The sequence below is a fragment of the Capra hircus genome, chromosome 16, assembly GCF_001704415.2.
Source record: "Capra hircus breed San Clemente chromosome 16, ASM170441v1, whole genome shotgun sequence".
NCBI classification, from domain to species: Eukaryota; Metazoa; Chordata; class Mammalia; order Artiodactyla; family Bovidae; genus Capra; species Capra hircus.
Window position 1 is genome coordinate 5,542,632 of NC_030823.1, and position 23,088 is coordinate 5,565,719.

General features: G+C 39.2%; 1 protein-coding gene across 2 annotated transcripts in view; it reads left to right on the forward strand.

Annotated features, from left to right (window-relative positions):
- KCNT2 (potassium sodium-activated channel subfamily T member 2) overlaps window positions 1-23,088 on the forward strand; it is a 439,686-nt gene that overhangs the window by 137,380 nt on the left and 279,218 nt on the right. For both annotated transcript variants that reach the window (XM_005690450.3, XM_013970060.2), the window contains exons 4-5: window positions 13,929-13,977; window positions 16,856-16,915. In XM_005690450.3, the coding sequence (XP_005690507.1) occupies window positions 13,929-13,977; window positions 16,856-16,915 (109 nt within the window). The remainder of the gene's footprint in view (window positions 1-13,928; window positions 13,978-16,855; window positions 16,916-23,088) is intronic.

Genomic DNA, 23,088 nt, shown 5'->3' on the forward strand with positions numbered 1-23,088 from the left:
AAGTCCTGTGGGACCACTGTCTTTGCTGGCCTCCAGACAGGTGATTTGGATGTGACAGTTCCACAAGTCAGGGCTCCAGATGAGTATATATGCTCCTCTCTGTGAGACCCTGGTGAGCTGTAGCAAGGCCTGAGAGAGTGCAAAGATAGCATTCACTCCCCTGCCTTCACTCCCTAGAACTCCTCTGTAACCTCTCGATATGTGGAAGGCCTGAAGCTTCCCTCACACTGAGACTCCAGCACAGGAATATAAGCCTTTTTTAGTGGCAAGCTGGAGATGTGTTGCAGTCTGCTGTGTCATGTTGTGGGGGTGGTAGCCTGCCCAAACTGTCACTCCTGATTGTTTCAGTCTCCTGGGTGCAGAAGTGCAGGCCACCAGAGCTGGGTACCCAAGGGGCATCTGCTGTATGAACTGCCTGCACCTGCAGGGCTCAGTGGGGCCCCAGGATGGGGGGAAGTGGTGCTAGCAAGGAGAAGGAGCACAGAGATGGCACCTGATTATCAGGCACCTACGCTCCCTGATAATGTCCAGAAAGACCCCTGTGCCCTTGGCAGTTGCTTTAAGATTGGCTAGGAATGATGCTAAAGCTGAAACTCCAGTAACTTTGGCCACCTCATGCGAAGAGTTGACTCATTGAAAAAGACTCTGATGCTGGGAGGGATTGGGGGCAGGAGGAACAGGGGACAACAGAGGATGAGATGGCTGGATAGCATCACCGACTCGATGGATGTGAGTCTGAGTGAACTCCGGGAGTTGGTGATGGACAGGGAGACCTGGCGTGCTGCAATTCATGGGGTCGCAAGGAGTCGGACACGACTGAGCGACTGAACTGAACTGAATGCATCAGTCCTGGGTGTTCATTGGTAGGACTGATGTTGAAGCTGAAACTCCAGTACTTTGGCCACCTGATGCAAAGAGCTGACTCATTTGAAAAGACATTGATGCTGGGAAAGATTGAGGGCAGGAGGAGAAGGGGACGACAGAAGATGAGATGATCGGATGGCATCACTGACTCAGTGGACATGGGTTTGGGTGGACTCCGGGAGATGATGATGGACAGGGAGGCCTGGCGTCCTGTGGTTCATGGGGTCTCAGAGTTGGACACGACTGAGCGACTGAACTGAACTGAATGCATCTCCTGCTGATGTGGTCTAGGTAGTTTTCAGACTGCTGGCTTTTCTCTGGGTTTTAGGCTTTCCAGGTGGCACTAGTGGTAAAGAACCTGCCTGCCAATGCAAGAGACAAAAACGATGCAGGTTCAATCCCTAGGTTGGGAAGATCCCCTGGAGAAGGGCATGACAACCCACTCTGGAATTTTTGCCTGGAAAATCCCATGGACAGAGGAGCTTGATTGGCTACAGTCCATAGGGTCACAAAGAGTTGGACACCCTGAAGTGACTGAGTATGAGTAGGGTGACTTAGTCTGCAAAGAAGTGAAAGTTGCTCAGTTGAGTCTGACTCTGTCCCTATATATATATATATATATATATATATATATATATATATAGTCCCTAGAATTCTCCAGGCCAGAATACTGAAGCAGTTAGCCTTTTCCTTCTCCAGGGGATCTTCCCAATCCAGGGATCCAACCCAGGTCTCCTGCATTGCAGGCAGATTCTCTACCAGCTGAACCACGAGGGAAGCCCATTTCTTCCAGCACTTGGTTCCATAATTCTAAATAATAAGTGTGCACTACTCTTCCTTGGTTTGCCAACTTTGGATAGTAACTAAGAGCTTCCTACTTTGGTAGATCAAACTTAGTCTGCATAAGAGCCCCTTACGAGCTTCCTGTACCCCACACCTTTTGGGTCTCCTGAACATAAATCCTACTGGTTTACAAAGCTGCTGTTGCTCTAGGCTCATTTCTCCAGGTCCCAAGAATGTCTGCATGGAGCACAGATCCCCTACTCCACACAGAGAAGCCCTGTGTGGTGAGATCCCTCCTGCGCCTGGGTCACTGTGTCAGAGGCAGGGTTTTTGATAATACTACATTTGATAATACTACATCTCTGCCTTTCCTTGTTGTGTTGTTGTTTAGCTGCTCAGTCTTGTCCGACTCTTTGCAACCCCATGGACTGTAGCCCACCAGGCTCCTCTCTCCATGAGATTCTCCAGGCAAGAATACTGGAGTGGGTTGCCATTTCCTCCTCCAGCGGATCTTCCCGATATAGGGATTGAACCCATGTTTCCTGCATGAGCAGGTGGATTCTTTACCACTGAATCACCTGGGAAGCCGCCTCCCTTTCCTATTGGTCTCATTATGGCCCTTGTATTTCTTGTTGTAGAGAAGCTGTTCTGCTAGTTTTCAGGTCTTTTTCAGAGGAAATTGATCCATACATGGCTATAGATTTGGTGAGTCTGTGGCGGAGGTGTGTTCAGGATCTTCCTACACTGCCATCTTGAATTACCTCCTGAATGTAGTATAAGTTTAAAGAATGCTATATGGAATTTATTTCTTCAATAAGTGTTTGTCACAAATAAATCGATGTGGTTTGCAGTTAATACATGAATGTAATCTTTGTAGGTTCTTTTAATATATCTCTCTTTTTGTTTACATAATTGTCTAATGCTAATACTTGCCATCTACCCACACAATTTTTATTGCTAGTCAAAATACTGTAAGTAATGCTTTGAAATGGATCAGTCTCTTTAAAAACCCAATACTTTTCTGTTCTTGATTCACATGTGCTCCTGAAGCGTTTATTGTTTTGTATTCCAGCTTTGTACGTATTTTCAGTTATAGTTTAGAGGCCACTTTGAAAAAAGTTTCTTGAGGACATTATTCTAAGTTAATTAAATCAGACAAAAAAATAAATATTGTGTGATCTCACTTATATGGGGGAAATTTTAAGACAAAACAAAGCAACAACAAAGCTAGTTATTTACTCTTGAATAGAAACAGCATTTATTCAGCATTTATCGGGATGCTTAATTCAAGTCTCAGATTTAGCTTGTGTAGTTCTTTATCTAATTTGAGTTAAATGACATTGATTTATTTTGACTTACTTTTCCATTCATTATTGCTTTTATTAAATTGCATATCTATTCCTTTAAAGGTTCTCCTTTTAATTTCTGTCCTTGCTAGAAGCAGTAGGAAAGGGGACTGGGTGTATGATGGCCTGAATAATTATTATCTCATCACACACCTTGAGTTTCTGTCCAGCCTACTAAATTGAAAATAAGTTTCAAAGCTGAAAACAAATTTGATGGCTAACTTCTGTACAATTATTTTTTTCATGTAGAGGTTTGCCCTGAGAAAATTTAAGAAAAATTAAAAGATCAAAGTAAAATGGAAAATGAAGGCATAATATACATTTAAATGAATTGATTACCCTTTGGCTTATTTAGACAGTGAAATGATTTCTTATGTATTAAAGGGTTTGGAGATAAGCTAAAGATTAACAAGTGAAATTTCAGTGTGTAATAATTTATGTGATAATTTATTTTGAAATAATAAATAATAAAATAATTTATTTAATGAATGTAATATGGTTATTTTACTACCTCTTTATTGAATACTTAGCATGTATTCATAGTGCTGAAAGTGACATAGCCATGAAAAGTAAAATTCATTACCCTCTGGAAATTTTCAACCCTTGTAAAGGTTTTATATTTTAGAGATCTTATATTTTCTGTCATTGGGATGGTTACTTTATTTATGTTATTTCCTTCAGTACACACTTAATCTTATTATTCCCACTTTCATGTAAAGAAACATGTGTTTTCTCCTCTTTGTCCTTCATGTTGAGAACCTCAGCACTAATCATTTTAACCCTGTTTAACTTACTGGCCTCAGGAAGCCAGCACTTTTCCTGCCTCCCACCCCCCAAATTCTAACTACATATTCATCTTCTCCCCTTGGAGGTTTGATAGTCATAGCAAACTTGTCATGTTCCAATTGGCTTCTGTGATTTTCTGCATCTAAGTGAATGACAACCCTATCCTTCCCCAAACCCTGCTCCACCCACAGCCTCCCACATTTTGGCTGATAGCAACTCCATCTGAACAGTTGCTGAGGCCAAATGTTTTGGAGTCAGTCATTCTTCATTTCTCTTTTTTCCCCTCACATTCTCCAGCACGTGCAAAACCAGCAGAAAATTCCATCATGTCTACCTTCAAGATGGATCCAGCATACAGTCCCTTCTCGGTGCTACCATTCTGGCCAAGCCGTCTCCCCTTTACCCGGATTACTGTACCCTTCTTCACTAGTCCTGCTAATTCTGCCTTTTCCCCACTTTGGTTTATTCTTAATGAAGCAGCCGGTATTCCATTAGAGTCAGATCCATGCACAACTGTAATCTGAGTATTGAAGTACCTGCGAAGGATGTAAGAACCCCGTTTTCCTGCTGTTACTCACCACTTCTCCCCCACACCCATTTTGCTCTGCCACTCTGGCATCTTCTCTGTTCCTGGGTCACATTAGCCACTCTGCCGGCTCGGGGCCTTCATACTTGCTCTTGCCTCTATCTAGAATGCCCTACAATCGGGTCACTCTGGCATGCTTCCTCAGATCTTTACTCAAAATCAGATTTGTAGTGACGGCTTAGCTGAACATCCTGTTTAAAACTGTATTCTCCCCTCAAGACTCCTTGGGATGCTTTTTTCCCTTCTTTTTCCATTTGTCTCCACTGCCTGAGTCTCTTTCATACGGTGTACGTGTGATACTTGTTTATCTTGTTTTCTGTGCATTCCCCGTAGATTGCAGTGGATATTCCAGGAGGGCACAGGTTGTTTGTTGTCTGAATCCTCAGAACCTGGCACCAGTGTGGCACTGAGTAGTTATTTATTACACGAGTAGGTGAGTTGAGGAGGCAATGAAGGTCCTTTCCAGTCTGACCTTTGCTTCCTTCACCTCAACAGCCTCACGCTCCAGCCCTGCTGACCTATTTGAAGCTGCTTATACATACTCGGCTCTCCGTTGTCTCAGAAACTTAAACATTTGCTCCCAGTTCTCAGACCTCTGTCTTCCACTCCTGTCCCTCCACATCCATTGTTTCTCACCTTACCTCAGGACCCCTGGACCTTTTGGATAACAATATGTTGGATAAAACTTGATCTGACACTCTTCCTTGACATCATGCCCTATAACCTGGTGCCACTGTTCTCGGAGGGATAGTAGTCTTGGAGCAAGAGTTTATCTCCCTCTCCCGGGATTGAACCTAGATACCAGTCCACCAGGGGCTAGAGACTGGAAGCAGAATTCTCTGATTCTTACCCAGTTTGGAAGCAAAAATGTCACAAGGAGGCAAAAACTGCAAAAGAGGTACAAAATTTACCATTAGAGACACACAGCACAATGGGAGAACACAGAGAAACAGCTTGTTTTATTTAAGTCAGAAGCAAGACAGAAACACAAACCCAGAGAGGAAGGGTATGGGCATCCTCTCTAATGAGAAGCACAATAAGTCACAAACTGGACTGACATCCACACTCAGAGAGAAGTGCAGGAGTCCTGAACAAGGAACACAGTTAAGAGGTGACTTAAATCGCGTATATAGGACAGTCCTTCTGGGTCTTGGTTTACGTTTGGCCAGTTATCTTGTTTCTTTCTTCACTAACTGATCCTAAGACCCTCCCCAATGTGCATGTATATCTTTTCGATAAGATGTATCCCATCTCACCTATGGGTGCGTGTCCACACTTATTATGGACCCCCTCCCTTTTTGACCCTCAAGGAGCCTTCCTGCACATGTGCAGAAGTGAAGTCTTCCTTGAACTCAGGAGTGGGCCCCTTATCTCTTTACTTCAGCAGAGCTCAGCTTCAGCCACTAGCTTTGTCCTCAGAGTGTCTGGGTGAGAACAAAGCTTCAATCTTACTCCACTAAACAAACACCAGCTGTCCATTTTAGGAGTCTGTCTATCTCCTATATCACCACTCTGGGTTAGGAGGAGTTTCTGAGGATTCTCCAAGTGTCCCCCATGTATTTCTGTCACCGACACACCAGCATTGTTTTCAAAACTTGGTGATTTATAAATGAAATGTACTTTAGAGATACCTGAGAATCATAAAATGAGGCACGACAGAATCCTTTTTACAATGAAAGAGCATTGGCAAGTAATAGAAGAGTGAAATAATATTATTTGAAAACATTGAGCAGTTTCCAATAATTAACTTCTCTGTCATCTTAGTAAGAATGTTCAGCTGTAATTATAGAGGGTATACATTTGAAAAATTAGATTACTGCAATTAAAAAAGCATAACAAAATAACTCATGGCTCCATTTTGAATACATTGTTCTGTTTAGTTACTGTCAGGGTAGTATTGGTTAATGCAAAACAGCAGTGACCTTTACAGACACAGACTCTATTTTAAAATAATCAGGCTAATTTGGCAAAGAGATTAATTGAATTAGAAATTCTGACATAACAAAGATGCAGATATTTTGTGCCACTTTGCTTTATTTTGAAGTCCCAGGAGTCGAAACTGATATGAAAATGTGGGTGTGGACAAACGGAAGGGTATGAAAAGAATTTTACTGTTAATGTATGAAATTGTGCAAATGGCAATCTCTCATGGAGGCACAGTTTGTAAGAAATGATTTAAAGGCATTAGCAAAGGAAACACACCTAACATGTAGTTTATGGATTTCATTGAGAGCTGAGCCATCAGCATTGTCTTATTGCCTGCTGGCGCTTACAGTTCTTCACTAGGTGAAAACTTATGCATCCTTTCCCACTTTAAAAATTGTTGAAGTGATTATTAATTTTCAATATCAAATGACAAAGACAAAGTAAGAATCATGTAAATGTGCTCATATTTTATGGTAATTGGATTTACATTTAGCATAAGTGCCTAATAGAGCCACAAGTATGTTGACATGATGTTCTAATTTTAAAGACCATTTCTTCGTTTGGGTAATAACTATTAAAATAAGAAATTTAATTTTTGCAGTATGTTTAAATATCTGATGACCAGTGAGATTGAATATCATAGTGTTAACCTTTTCTTCTCTCATATGCCTTGATTATAGCATCCCCAGGTGTTTCAACAGGCAATCTGAAAAATTCAAAAAGATTTCTTTACCAGATTCCAGTGCTGGTGTTCCTACTCAGGGTTCCTCTTCTCCATATGCTGATGGTCACACACACACACAGACATACCCTATAGCATGGTACGTTCAGTGTCCTGCATGCAGCCCACTTTCATTCAGTGGCTATATGCTGTCCTAAGACCCTACAGCGCTTTGTAGTCAGCTTTCAGAATGATGAAGAGAATGTGGGAAAAGATACAGTTGTTAAAGTTATTGGCTGACAAAGGAGTATCGCTTTGTGTTTCATACCCAGATCTCACTGGGGAATCAGTGACACAGTCATACCATGACACGGAGGCTAAGAAAGTCACCTTTGGCCAAAGAGTAGCTTTTGACACCCAACTCTGTACCATGGAAGGGGAAAAAAATAATAATGTTGATAGAAAGCCACTTCTACCTCAGCCCATGTGTGTCTGATGGAAAGACTCTTAAGAGTCTATTATTTCAAAGACCCAGCATTTAGTCCTCTCTGCCGCATCTCCAACAGTGGTGTGAAGTATTGTTATTTTAGTCGCTAAGAAGTGTCCAACTCTTTTGTGACCCCATAGAGTGTAGCTCGCCAGGCTCCTCTGTCCATGGGGTTTCCCAGTCAAGAATGCCATTTCCTTCTTCTGGGGATCTTCCTAACCTAGGAATCAAACCTGCATCTCCTCCATTGGCAGGCAGATGTTTTACCACTGAATCACCTGGGAAGCCCAGTGGGAAGTATACCCATTTTGAAAGGATTCAGTTATTGGGAAATCTTCATAATATATTATCAAGACTCTACTATGCTTCAGTATCCTGGTCACATGATAAATTTATGTTAAATTTTGTCCCTCCTTAAAATGTGGCCATACCTAGTACTCATTTCTTAGGATTTGTTATGATTAAGAGAGTGTCATAATTTTCCTCTTTGATTAAGTGGTCTTACACTTTCGTTAATACAATACAAGCTTGCCTACTGAGTTTGGAGCTCCTTCAACCCAAGTTCCTCTTGAGCTGTGACCCATAAGTGTTTTATTTGAATTCTGCCCCACGCAGTGACCCTATAACTTTTCTGTGTTTACCAGATGCTTGATTCTTCCAGTTAACATTTTTACCCCTGACCTCCTCCTCTGCTGCCAAAGCAGTTCTGACATTTTCAGCAGCTATTTCCTTACCTTTAGGAGAGGTATTTATTCACCATAAATAAGTGAGCTGTCAAGAGTGGCTGGGGTTGCATGTCATTAACTTTCCATATCTAACTACTGTTATTTCCATTGTTTGATATAGTTCTTCCAGTTTTCATAATCATTCTTCAATGTGATTTTTATCTATAGGCCTAGTTAAATCATATAAATAATATTCATATGATATTATTAATATAATAAATAGATAATATTTATTTTTATTTATATATTATATGGTGATGGTAGTTTAGTTACTAAGTCATGTTTGACTCTTTACAACCTGCTGTAACCCGCCAGGCTCCTCTGTGTATGGGATTTCCCAGGCAAGAATGCTGGAGTGGGTTGCCATTTCCTTCTCCAGGCGATCTTCCTGACCAAGAGATCGAACCCACGTTTTTTTCATTGGCAGGTGGATGCTTTACCACTGAGTCACCTGGAAAGCCCATAATGTATTATACGTATATAATATTATTTATATAATAATAAATTAATAAATTAAGATAGCTAGATAATATAATTTTATTTTTATTTACTTTTAAACATATGTATTTGTTTATTTGGCTGCACTGGGACTTAACTGTGGCATGTGTAGACCTAGTTCCCCAACCAAGGATTGAATCCCAGCTCCCCTGCACTGGGAGCACAGAGTCTTAGCAACTGGACTACCAGGGAAGTCCCAAAGGCTGTTTTTATGTTCGTTCTTGTTGTTATGTTCTTATAGTTTTAAAAAGTGAAATCTGTTTTATTCTTATGATTGTACAAATGATTCATGATTATTGCAATAGAAATACTTAGGGTGAGGAAAAGGAAGTAAACATTACCTAACATCTTAATACCTACAAAAAAGTATTTTTAGTATTTTGACTGCCAATCTTCTGTAAATTGTATCAATACACATATACAGGTACCACAGTCATGTTAATACAATTAGGATAATGTTATATACGTCACTTTTTATCAATGACTTTTTTTTTTCTTGTTAACGGCCTTTTTGCTGTTGTTGATGATGAGCAATTTAAATCTCTTGTTGGTTAGGTAGATTCCAGTTACTATTCTGCCATATGTAATACTGCAATTGATATTTCTGTGCAAGTCTATCCTCTGAGTGCCTTTTTGTCAATGGGATTGAAGATCATTTGGAATTAGAGACTAGCTGCTAGTTTCGGTTTCACCTCTCATTCATTTTGGTAGTTTTTGAGGAACATGCAGATCAGATCCCAGATTCTTTTTTCATGATAAATCTATTTTATGAAGAGAGTTTGGGCACTACCTTTTTGCTAGAATGTGTACATTTTCCTCCTGTGTATTTAATTTAATTTAATGCCTGGTAAGTGGGTGTAAAAGACAACTTTCCACTGGCGATGTCACTTCACATTCAAATTTACATATTAGAGTTTTGTAGAAATGTTTTTTTAAGGACTATGAAACTTATTCCACATGACACTGTCTTGTACTAAAAATGTTTTCTTCAAAAGCTTATTTAAATTTAAGTACTCTGATATTTCAAGACCTATTAAAACATGTCAGATCAAAGAAAATGTCATTAATTAGATAACTAGCTTTTAGCAAATCTGTATTCACTACCAATTTCCTTTTGAAAATGCTCTCAAACTTATGATTAGCAATTTATTTTATGATTTTATAATTTATGTTATGCTTTCAAATTTATTTTATGAATTTCCTATTTCCTTATTTTGTAGTTTATAGCATATCATTTCTATGTACAAAAAAACCCAACCTATATATGATACATTCCTCTTCGTTCCTGCGTACTTTGTTTTGGCTTCATTTTTCAAGTGTTACTGAGAACATAATAAGGTGTGTTCTGGAAAGGAGAGTGGTGCTGAGTTCATCATCCACATTTTGCCTTTCCTGGCTCCATCCATTTGTCTGTATTGAATGCTTAGACTACTGTACTTGGGAAGACATTAGTACCATCGGTTCAGTTCAGTTCAGCTGCTCAGTCATGTCCGACTCTTTGCGACCCCATGAATCGCAACACACCAGGCCTCCTTGTCCATCACCACCTCCCGGAGTTCACTCAGACTCACGTCCATCGAGTCAGTGATGCCATCCAGCCATCTCATCCTCTGTTGTCCCCTTCTCCTCCTGCCCCCAATCCGTCCCAGCATCAGAGTCTTTTCCAATGAGTCAACTCTTCGCATGAGGTGGCCAAAGTACTGGAGCTTCAGCTTTAGCATCATTCCTTCCAAAGAAATCCCAGGGCTGATCTCCTTTAGAATGGATTGGTTGGATCTCCTTGCAGTCCAGGGGACTCTCAAGAGTCTTCTCCAACACCTCAGTTCAAAAGCATCAATTCTTCGGTGCTCAGCTTTCTTCACAGTCCAACTCTCACATCCATACATGACCACTGGAAAAACCATAGCCTAGACTAGATGGACCTTTGTTGGCAAAGTAATGTCTCTGCTTTTGAATATGCTATCTAGGTTGGTCATAAGTTTTCTTCCAAGGAGTAAGCGTCTTTTAATTTCATGGCTGCAGTCACCATCTGCAGTGCTTTTGGAGCCCCCCCGAAAATAAAGTCTGACACTGTTTCCACTGTTTCCCCATCTATTTCCCATGAAGTGATGGGACCAGATGCCATGATCTTCATTTTCTGAATGTTGAGCTTTAAGCCAACTTTTTCACTCTCCCATAATGGTGAGTAAAAGAGATATACTCCATCTTACGGAACTTGCAGTTCAGTGAGGATACAAGTATTAAAGAGGTACATTTACAAACAAATTTAAGGTTACTCCTGAGATGAGTGGAGGCAGAGGTATGGTGAGTGACATGGCCTAAGAGATTCCTTGGCTGCATTGATCAAGGGGAAGTTTCCAGAAAGGTTTCCTTGAGAGAAAGATGAGCTGAGAGATCTCTGATGAGGGAAGAACATGTGAAAAGGGCTGCAATAGGAAGCAGTGTGTCACAGTTGACTAAGTCTGAGAGAGCCAGGGTCGGAGTTTTGGTCTTTATCTTAACAAAGTAAAGTGCCAGTGTTCAGTGGGGTGATGTGATATGGCATGCATTTAAAAGGAATCTGTGTAGTTGAAATTTGGAGAAAAAATATAGAAAGCAAAAGGAAGTGTAGAGTTCAGGTTTGGGCTTTTACAAGAGCACAATTGCAAGAAAATGATCATTTATATTAAGGCGGTTCTGGCTATAGATATGAAGAGAAGTAGATACATTTTACAAATATTTGGTGGAAAGAATTGGAAGGTTTGGTGACTCATGTATTCAGTATTTATAGATAGAGGGCAGGAAAGCACCTAAGATGATGCCCAAGTCTTTGGCTAACCAAACATAATGAAATTTGGTGCCACTTACTGAGATGTGATGGAGAAGGCAATGGCACCCCAATCCAGTACTCCTGCCTGGAAAATCCCATGGACGGAGGAGCCTGGAAGGCTGCAGTCCATGGGATTGCTGAGGGTCAGACACGACTGAGCGACTTCACTTTCACTTTTCACTTTAATGCATTGGAGAAGGAAATGGTAACCCACTCCAGTGTTCTTGCCTGGAGAATCCCAGGGAAGCCTGGTGGGCTGCCATCTCTGGGGTCACACAGAGTCGGACACAACTGAAGTGACTTAGCAGCAGCAGCAGCAACTGAGATGTGAAAGGCCAAGAAGACCTATTTTGGTGGGAAATAGTACAGGTTTGGTTTGGAGCAAAAGAAGTCAGTCATCCAGATAATGTTATATTCTGGAATCACGAAGAATAATATACTAGGTGGTGGTTGTTATTCAGTTGCTAAGCCATGTCTGACTCTTTGCAGCCCTGTGGACTACAGCACACCAGGCTTTCCTGTGCCTAATTCTCTTCCAGAGTTTGCTCGAATTCATGTCCATTGAGTTAATGATGCCATCCAATTATCTCATCCTCTGTCATCCCCTTCTCCTCCTGCCCTCAGTCTCTTCCAGCATCATGTTCTTTTTCAATGAGTCAGCTCTTTGTATCAGTTGGCCGAAGTACTGAAGCTTCAGTATCAGCCCTTCCAATGAATATTCAGGGTTGATTTCCTTTAGGATCTACTGGTTTGATCTTATAGTCCAAGGGACTCTCAAGAGTCTTCTCCAGCACCACAGTTTGAAAGCATCAATTCTTCAGCACTTTAACCTTTTTTATGGTCTAACTTTCACATCCATGCATGATTACTGGGAAAACCATAGGTTTGCCTGTATGAACCTTTGTCAGAAAAGTGATGTCTCTGCTTTTCAATTCGCTCTCTAGGTTTCATAGCTTTACTTCCAAAGAGCAAGTGAATATGCTAGGTATTTTCTTTGAATAATCTTCTAAATTTTGCAGTTCTTTTTTAAACAAGGAATTTTTAAGAGTTTATTGCTCTTTGTGTTTGTTTAACATATTACCCAAAATAAAATGATTCAAAGATTTAAAAATACATACTCTGTTTTGGGATTCCTCGAATACTTTATCACTATAGTGAGTGGGCTTAGTTCTGTTTGTAGTTTTTTTGTTTGCATTTTCTGGGCAATGTAGTATAGCTATTTTCATCTTTTCCTGAGTAGAGTATGTTGCTGGGAATGACTAGTATTTGAATCAGCTGCACATTAAATGATGTAGATAGGGACGAAATATAAACAGTGAAAAATTCTAACTAGTTGGACATTAGAATATATGGTGTTCTTTGTAGACTATAAACAATTTTTAGCATCAAAGATAATAGTACTTTTAAGACACATTTAAAGACAATTACTCCTTGTTCTGCATAATGTTTTATGCTAACCTCAGTCACAGTTTTTTTTTTTTTGGTGGTATATTAAATATTTCATTAAATATTAATACAAATCTAAATATTAATGTGCTTTACAATCTGAAAGTGTTAGCATTAGTTAGACTGAGTGAAGTTACTCAGTCATGTCTGACTCTTTGTGACCCCATGAACTGCAGCCTACCAGGGTCCCTTGTCCATGGGATTTTCCAGGCAAGAATACTGGAGTGGGTTACCATTTGCTTCTCCAGAGTATCTTCCCAACCCAGGGATCGAACTCTGGGTCTCCTGCATCGCGGGCAGATGCTTTACCATCTGAGCCACCAGGGAAGCCCAAATATTAATGTGCTTTACAATCTGAAAGTGTTAGTCACTCCAGTCATGTCTAACTCTTTGTGACCCATGGACTGTAGCCCCCCCAGTGTCCTCTGTCCCTGGGATTTCCCAGACATAAATACTGGAGTAGGCTGCCATTCCCTTCTCTAGGGATCTTCCTGATCCAGGGATCAAACGTGGGTCTCCTGCTTTGCAAGTGAATTTTTTACAGTCTGAGCCACCGCTTCAACCTGAGTTACTGACTTTATTCTGATTATTTCTACTGTTGAATTTGTACTGCCAAAATATTGCTTAAAAATAATAAAATGCTAGAGTTTATTGAAAGCATTTAAGTGACTTTTCAGTGGAGTATTGATTAGCAAATGGTTTGGAGTTTTTCTCCCCTGGCATTTTCACTCTTTAAATAAGAGCCCATGGTCTTTTCTTTTGATTAGTATGAGACCGAAAACAAAATAAAAAAGAGTTTTTTCCCTGAAATAGAAATGAATATTACCAAAAAGAAAATTAAATCAATATAAAGGTTTTTTCCCTAATTTTAATTTTGATGTTAATATATTGTATCTATTTTATTGTCTCTTTATGTTAACAACATTTAAATATGTTTAGCTTTTATCAACATTTGAAAATGAATGTTTTTTTCACTTGGAAAAATCTAATGTCTTATCATTCTTTTTATAGGTCTCATATCTTTTGGGTGAACAGAAGTCTACCTTTATGGGGCTTACAGGTTATGTACAATTTTGTTTTATTCCTATATATCTAGATGTACTCATATTTTACAGAGCAGTACTACTGGGGAGAAAATTATTGATATTAAAAATAAACAATTAAAATTGTTTATTGTTTAATTAACCTTAATGCACATCTTGAAGTTTTTATTTCTTTATGTTAACCTGAGCCTTGAATTCTACCTGTTGAGAATTTCCTCATGGTCAGGATTAGACTTCAGAAAGCTTGAGTAAAACAGTGTTTGAAATTGCAACACGTTCTCCCAACTAATTTATGTGTTCCTAAATTCTTAAGTTACATCCATGTGTGAAAAATTAGTCAAAAGTCCTTAACCATGTTTGCCTTTTTACCTTATGTTCTCAATATCAGGGTCATGGCGGAATCTTGATGAATAGTTGTTAAATGAATAAACAAATGAACCAATAGCTCTTATTACCAATGGGAAGAGCTTGGTCCCTTAGTAGATAATTTTGCAAATAAAACAAAAAGTATGCTCTGGCATTGAAAGGCTCCTGAAGAAGGAGTAAGGAAATGTGAAGAGAACAGTGCTTCTGAATTACGTATTTGGTGTGCTTCCTGGAGTCCTGTGTGTTGTTCTTTGTTCCTTTTTCTGTTGAATTTCATGCCTAGCAAACTTTTTACAGCTTCACATCTCCTCTACTCCTGTCTCTTTCCTTCAGATGCTTTTTGGTTTCTGTTAATTTTCAAAAGCAAAAATTATTCAAAGAGTCCCTAAGATTAAAAGCATTAGAGACTGGAAGATAGTTGAGTCTGGAAGGAATGGAAAGACTCTAAGGCTCACTGTTTATAAGCAAACATTAAAGTACTTTAAAATCAAATGTTTGGTTTGTCATTTAACATCAGGGTGATTCTGAGATCTGTACATTTTATATGCAACTATGAATTATTTTGATTATGTGTGCATTGTGTTTATTACTATGAAATCAAGTTTTTACTGTGTTTGTATATTTCCTGTTTTATAAGTTGTGTTTTATGTTTTTTTAGTGAACCTTATAGTAGTGTCATTAACTTACAAATAACTCTCTTCAAATATTTCAGTTTTAGTAAAAATGCAGTTTTTTAATCTCTGAGTTAGATTCCTATATTATCCATCAGTGAGGTGGATACTTGTAAAGTAAGTTAGTATTTTTCTGAATAATTATATATGGCCTTGAAATATATTTTGATCATTCAAATTGTTTTTTACTCAATAGTGATATCTTTAAATAAGAACGTTCATTTTTCAATAGGATTTTGAGTAATTCATCCTGAAAATGGTTTCAAGGTCATCTAAAAATGTGTACCTTTAGAATAGTACACGAGTTAGGAAATTTGCGAGGAAAATCTAAAAAGTTCAACTTTACTATTTTAATAATGTCTGACTACTGTATGCACTTCCGGACTTATTTTACTTATATTGTCATGCATTCATATGTTTTTAAATTATCCTTATGTTTTAATACTCACCTATATCAAAATTTTCATTAAAACAGGAGTCAAAATCTGAAACTCTAGGGCATCTGCTTTTCTCAGACAGGTGACTTAACCCTCACAAATCTATGAACAAATATATTTGTTATCTTAAATACTTCATGTTGATGCTTGCTTAGTACTCCTCTCTCCCAAAGTGCTTAGCGTCTTTAACATAAGACAATTTGGATGTCCTTTCTGTTGGAGCCACTGTTCTTTGGGAGTTGAGCTGAGAAAAATGTATGCGGAGTAGAGATGAGAGAGAAAGGCAGGAACTTGTCTAGGGCAGGGCAGGATGCCCATGTCTGCTGCAGAAGGGGGGTTGTTTATGAAGTCTGTTCAGACGGAATCTGCAAGTATCTTGGACCGTTTGCTTTAATGATCAAGGATGTTACTGTTTACCTTTGTTTGAGGTGGATGATAGGATGCAAACACCCTCTAACTCCAAGCTTGTATTCTTTGATTTTCTGTAGGGAACTGCCATTCTTGGTAGGTGAACTGAGAGGGAGGCTGTGTGGCTGGTTTTATGGTGGAGCAGTCATGTGATAAACAAAATCTAGTCTTTACATATCATTCAAATTCCAGTCATCTGACTATTCTAATCCCACACTTACATTTGTGGTAATAAATTTTAAAAGACTTACTGAGGTGTATTAGACATTATAAAAACTAAACTGCAGTGACCAGGACAGCCTGCTCCCTACCACTTGTATATAGAAGTTAAGAGTGTCACACAGCACCTCTGTTGCTGAAACTCGGTCTCTGTTCACCAGAGTCAAATAGAAACACAGAGACAGAATTTTGGGTGAAGTAGAAAAGAGTAGCTTTAATCGCTTTGCCAGGCAAAGGGGGCCACAGTGGGCTAATGCCTTGAAGACTGCATGACCCCAGTGAGGAGTTTTATAGTGTTCAAGAAGCAGGGTAGGATCAGCTCGTGGACAATTCTTGGATTGGTTGGCATCAAGGTGAAGTTTTGAGAAAATGATCAACCTTCTGCTTTCAACTAGTCTAGGTTCTATGTTCTTGTGGTTGGCAGTTTTCATCTGGACAGGGAGTCTGCTTCCTGTAAAAACAGTCAGGCTTTTATCTGTATCTTTCAGGGAACTGGAATTTCAGTGATATGTGCCAGAATTATAGTCTAAATTGTTACCAGTTCTTTAGCGCAACAGCTTTTCCTTATTTCTGTATCTTCATATTTCCCAATCATTAACTCTTGAGTCACCATTTTACTTCAAAAGATAAGGACGCAAGGCCTTGTATATGGTGTCAATCCCTATATCATATATGATATATATACATACTCATATATGCACACACATACACAGGCTTATATTGATAAATTGATAGTATATTCAGAATATATATTTTTGTTGCATCTTCTCATTAAGGTATAATTTATATTTTAGGTTTTAGTGGCACTGATAAGTCTCTTTGAAACAATACTGCTTGGTTATCTCAGTTATAAGGTAAGTTGTTTTATTTAGAAATTTTCTGCCAGTGGAACACACTACTAGCATTTACCCAGTATTTGTCTACTTATAATTCACACTCTGGGGCTAAAGCAAGATCTTCTTAAACCCCTTTAATTATTTTGGGCCTCTCCAGTAAGTAATAAAAAGCTGTTTTAATATAGTAATGTTTTCCTTGGTGGCTTAAACACACTTCACTAATTCCTCTGGTCTAATTTACCCAGTATACACATGCTTATATTAGGCAAGTGAATGGAATTGTTTGGCTTTTTATTGTTCTCAACCTCTTCTCCTGATCTGTACAGAAAACACTGAGGGAGAAAAGTGTGTCTGTTAGGAATTATTAAAATGAATTCCCTCACTTTTGGCAAAGCTTTGCTTGGCTAACCCAATTTAACAAATGTTTCCTGAGCTCTTATTTGATGAAGAGCACCACACTGTGCATTGTTTGTTTGTATGTTTGTTTTTCTTTTCTCAATGAGATTACAATCCAGAAATGGGGGTAGGCAGGAGAAGGTTATACAGGCAATAATAATACAAGGTGGAGTAATAAGTACATCCTATGAGATGCAAATAAACTTCAGTGGGGGTTCATCAGCTCAGTTCAGTCACTCAGTCATGTCTGTCTCTTTACAAACACATGGATTGCAGCAAACCAGGCTTCCCTGTCCATCACCAGCTCCCAGAGCTTACTCAAACTCATGTCCATTGAGTCAGTGATGAAAACCAGCCATCTCATCCTTTGTCATCCCCTTCTTCTCCTGCCCTCAATCCTTCCCAGCATCAGGGTCTTTTCAAATGAGTCAGCTCTTCGCATCAGGTGGCCAAAGTATTGGAGTTTCAGCTTCACCATCAGTCCTTCCAATGAGTATTCAGGGCTGATCTCCTTTAGGATGGACTGGTTGGATCTCCTTGCAGTCCAAGGGACTCTAAAGAGCCTTCTCCAACACCACAGTTCCAAAGCATCAATTCTTCGATGCTCAGCTTTCTTTACAGTTCCACTCTCACATCCATACATAACTACTGGACAAATTATAGCTTTGACTAGATGGACTTTTGTTGGCAAAGTAATGTCTCTGCTTTTGAATATGCTGTCTAGGTTGGCCATAGCTTTTCTTCCAAGGAGTAAGCGTCTTTTAATTTCATGGCTGCAGTCACCATCTGCAGTGATTTTCATGTCCAAGAAAATAAAGTCACTGTTTTCATTATTTCCCCATCTATTTGCCATGAAATGATGGGACCAGATGCCTTGATCTTCGTTTTTTGAATGTTAAGTTTTAAGCCAACTTTTTCACTCTCCTCTTTCACTTTCATCAAGAGGCTTTTTAGTTCCTCTTCACTTTCTGCCATAAGGGTGGTTTCATCTGCATATCTGAGGTTATTGATATTTCTCCCAGCAATGTTGATTCCAGCTTGTGCTTCATCCAGCCTGGCATTTCGTGTGATGTACACTGAATATAAATTAAATAAGCAGGGTGGAAATATACAGCCTTAATGTACTCCTTTCCTGATTTGGAACCAGTCTGTTGTTCATGTCCGGTTCTAAGGGTTTCTTCCTGACCTGCATACAGATTTCTCAGGAGATACGTCGGGTAGTCTGGGATTTCCATCTCTTTAAGAATTTTTCAGTCAAAGGCTTTTGGCGTCAGTAAAGCAGTAGTAGATGTTTTTCTGGAACTCTCTTGCTTTTTTGATGATACAATGGATGTTGACAATTTGATCTCTGGTTCCTCTGCCTTTGATTAGTGCAAAGAAATACATGAAAATATTAGAATGGGAAAGACTAGAAATCTCTTCAAGAAAATTGGAGATACCAAGGGAACGTTCATGTAAAGATGGGCTCAATAAAGGACAGAAATGGTATTGACATAACAGAAGCAGGAGACATTAAGAAGAGGTGGCAAGAATACACAGAAGAATTGTACAAAAAAGATCTTGATGACCCAGATAATCACAATAGTGTGGTCACTCACCTAGAGCCAGACATCCTGGAATGGAAAGTTAAGTGGGCCTTAGAAAGCATCATTACGAACAAAGCTAGTGGAGGTGATGGAATTCCAGTTGAGCTGTTTCAAATTCTAAAAGAGAATGCTATGAGAGTGCTGCACTCAATATGCCAGCAAATTTGGAAAATAGTAGTGGCCACAGGACTGGAAAAGGTCAGTTTTCATTCCAATCTCAAAGAAAGGCAATGCCAAGAAATGTTCAAACTCCTGCAGAATTGCACTCATCTCGCACACTAGCAAAGTAATGCTCAAAATTCTCCAAGCCACGATTCAACAGTACATGAACCATGGACTTCCATATATTAAAGCTAGATTTAGAAAAGGCAGAGGAACCAGAGAGAGAGGTTATATCATGGGATGAAAAGACCTATTAAGCAGAGTCCTTGAACCAGTGATTTCACTAAAGTAAGATCATAATTTCACTAAAAAAAAAAAAAGGGGGGGGGGCAGAACAACAGGGATTTGTAGAATTAGCAAAGGCATAAAATAAGAAATATGCATATAAAATTGGAAGAATGAATTAATATTTAGGCTTGTCCAGCATATGGTGTGTTTGGGAAAATGTTGTTGGGATAAGTTTGCTACAGTATTGTGAGGGCCTTGTAGAGAAACCTAGAATGGGAAGTTGGTGCAGGATGTTGAACATGAGAGTTCTGTAATTGTAACTAAGTCTTGGAGTATTAGTTTGGAACATCTGCGCAAGCAGAAGTCAAAGAGCCAGTCCACTGAAGTCCATATGCTCTGCTAAGACACAACTGCAGCAAGAAGGAAAAGTGGGAGTGAGGTTTTGGCCAGGTGAGAGGAATAAACTAATTCAATGCAGGAAAAGTCATGAAAGTAGAAACTGAAGAAATCATCAACAGATTGGTTGAGATAGAAGAAGAGAACAAAATGTGAAAGATCATTTTAAGATTTCCTAAAGCCAAATGATAGTACAAGGCAGTAAACCCAAGGAAAATGACATGGAGGAAAAAATCAGATTGGGGTCAAGATAGATGGAATAATGGAAATTGTTTCAGGAATGATGAATTTGAGGTATTTTTGGACAAATAGATGTGATATGCAGACAACTGAAAAGGAAGATCTGGGACTCGCAAAAGAGATTTATTAAGCTTTGGCAGTCATTTCCAGTGAGATGATGAAGAAAGCAGGCAAGTCCAGTAAGGATGGGATAGTAACCAATGGAGAAGAGATGCCCCATGTTAATGGAGATGCTTATGTTGTGGGTCTTGAAAGAATAGAGCAATGAGGGCAGACAGAGGAGTAAGTGAGAAGGGTGGGAAGTCTTCCGAATGGTTGTCATAATCTTCGCTGATTTCCAGTTCACAGTTATTGCATGCGCCATATCAAGCAGCACAATCAAGGTTCTGTTTTGAGGGGATTCTTATCTAGCATATAAATTTCTCATTTCATAACATAAAGTCTTAAAAGTAACATTCTGTTGACTGCTTTTTAAATCTTTTCAAACTCACCTTTTCCCCCTGGTTTCCTTTATAAAATTCTTATATGTGCCACCTAAAGAACATAATACCAGTGCCTAATTAGGTGACATGAATGAATTAGAAAATGTAGAAAGAAAAGAATGCTTGGTTTCCAAATAAACACAGATGGATTGATTTACTGATTATGAGCAAAATACAATATTACGAATGACTAAGAAAAAAATATTAGATGAAAGATGTGAATGATGGCAGGTTTAGCAAGAAGCTTGAGAAAAGCAATTGGGTTTACAGTTTAGGAGATCATTTGTTATTCACCCTTAAAAGACCAGTTTCAATGGAGTACAACTGAGAGTAAAGTTTTCAGATGAAGATTGTTGATTGATCAGTACAGAAGCTCACTAAAAGTAGTAGAATGAGATGGAAGATTGCCTCGTGATGGTAAAAATCTGCATCATTTAAAATGAGCTGGTAGAAGGGACAGGAAAAGTGATGGATGAAGCAAGATTTATAAAAAGTAAGAATAAGCTAGGTTAGGAAGTTGAGGATTACTAATTAGCTTTGGATACATCCTGTTCTTTTCTGAGAACACTGAAGATGGAAAATGGTGCCTGAAAGAATATTTTGAAGTTGGAGGAGATAAGCTGGAAAATTTTGCATATACGTAGCCACTCAACCCTAACTTACCTAGAAAGTACTAGCTTAGTGACATACGGTTTAGAAGGAGATGTGGAGGAGGGCTCTTTAAATGATTTATTAGTGAATCTCTTCGTCAAAATAGCTACCTCATAAATATGTTGTTGTTAAGTTGCTAAGTTGTGTCAGACTCTTTTGCAATCCCATGGGCTGTATCCATCAGGCTCCTCTGTCTATGGGATTTCCCAGGGAGAAATACTGAAGCAAGTTGCCATTTCCTTTTCCAGGGGATCTTCCTGATCCAGGGATCAAACCCACGTCTCCTGCATTGGCAGGCAGATTTTTTACTGCTGAACCACTGGGGAAGCCCATAAATATGTACTGATTTACAAATCTGGATTTTGGAAACCTAGGAGAAGGAAAACAATCAAGTAAATTAATATCCAAGGTGTTATCTTCTAAAGGCCCTTAGTATGCATGTGATAAATGTCAAATGTAATATACAGAAAGTGATGTACTGAAAAATAAGGATGTGGGTGTTTTTCTCTAATTTAATGAAATATTTTCCACTGTAACAAGAGTATCTACAAATACATAAACTGGACAAAATATTAATTTGAGTTTGTATTTGTTCCAAATTCTAACTAAAACTTAATATGAAATTAACTTTGAGGCTTTAAATGCTAGTAGTCATTTAACAAGCACAGACTCAAGATGGAATTATAGTTTCCCCTTGTGATTTTATGGTGCTGACCTTTGTAATCAATTAATTCCTGCCATTTATAAAATGAGAGCAAAGATTATAAGACCTGGTGGGGTGCCATTGCGTTCTCCGAGTAGATAGAGCTAGATGATGTATAATATTTTCATTCTGACCTTCATAGACATTAACATCTAGGTCATGGTGGTTGAGTCTTGTGTGTTATAACACGAAGGCTAACAAGGGCTTATGTGACATGGGGAGGATTTCTTTTCTTTTCATTGTTGTCTTTAAGCCATGTCCAACTCTTTTGAGACCCCATGGACTGTAGTCAACCAGGCTCCTCTGTCCATGGAATTCTCCAGATAAGAGTACTGGAGTAGGTTGCCAATTCCTCCTCCAGGGGAATCTTCATAGGCCAGGGATCAAACCCAAGTCTCCTGCATTGTGGGCATATTCTTTACCATCTGAGCCACTGGGGAATCCCTTTTCCTTTCATATATTCAGTCAAATTCGTGAACTCTTAAGACTCTTTCAATAAGCTGTTGGATACACTGTTGGAATGAATAAGTGATAACTATTTATAGCACATATATAAGGTAAATCCATATAGCAGAACTGCAAATGAGGTCCTTCTCTCAAATTAGGCTTTTAAGAAAATTATAGACAGATATGAAGAAATGGATATTGCATTAGGAGTGAAATCCATTTCTACTATTGTTGTTTGATATTTCTAGTTCTGAATATAAAATCTACATATAATTTTCTCTTATTGGTTTATGAAGTGAAGTGAAGTGAAGTTGCTCAGTCGTGTCCAACTCTTTGTGACCCCGTGGACTGTAGCCCACCAGGCTCCTCCATCCATGGGATTCTCCAGGCAAGAGTACTGGAGTGGGTTGCCATTTCCTTCTCCAGGGGATCTTCCCAACCCAGGGATCGAACCCACGTCTCCCACGTTGCAGGCAGATGCTTTAACCTCTCAGCCACCAGAGAAGCCCAAAGTGAACAGTAAAAGAGACAATACTGGAAACCACTGCCAATGACAAATTCAAAATGATGTCTCTCCCCACACTGCAGTGGCGACCAGGTTGTCGTCTTATTCAGTAGGGCAGAGAAGGGGAAAAGAGAAGTCATTTTCACTTCCATTCTTGAAATGCTCACCTTGTGGGCATGAGGTGATTATAATTATAAATTTTCACAAAAGACTTGATCTTTGACCTCTTGGCAGTTTTCTTCTTGCCCATGGCAGCTGTCACTTTGCGGGGATAGCGATCAATTCCAGCCACCAGAGCATGGCTGTAGGGTCGGTCTGAGGTGCTGTCATCAATGTTCTGAAGCAGCAAGAATTACATGTTACCAGCCATTTAGGCCCTGTGCTAGAATGGTTTA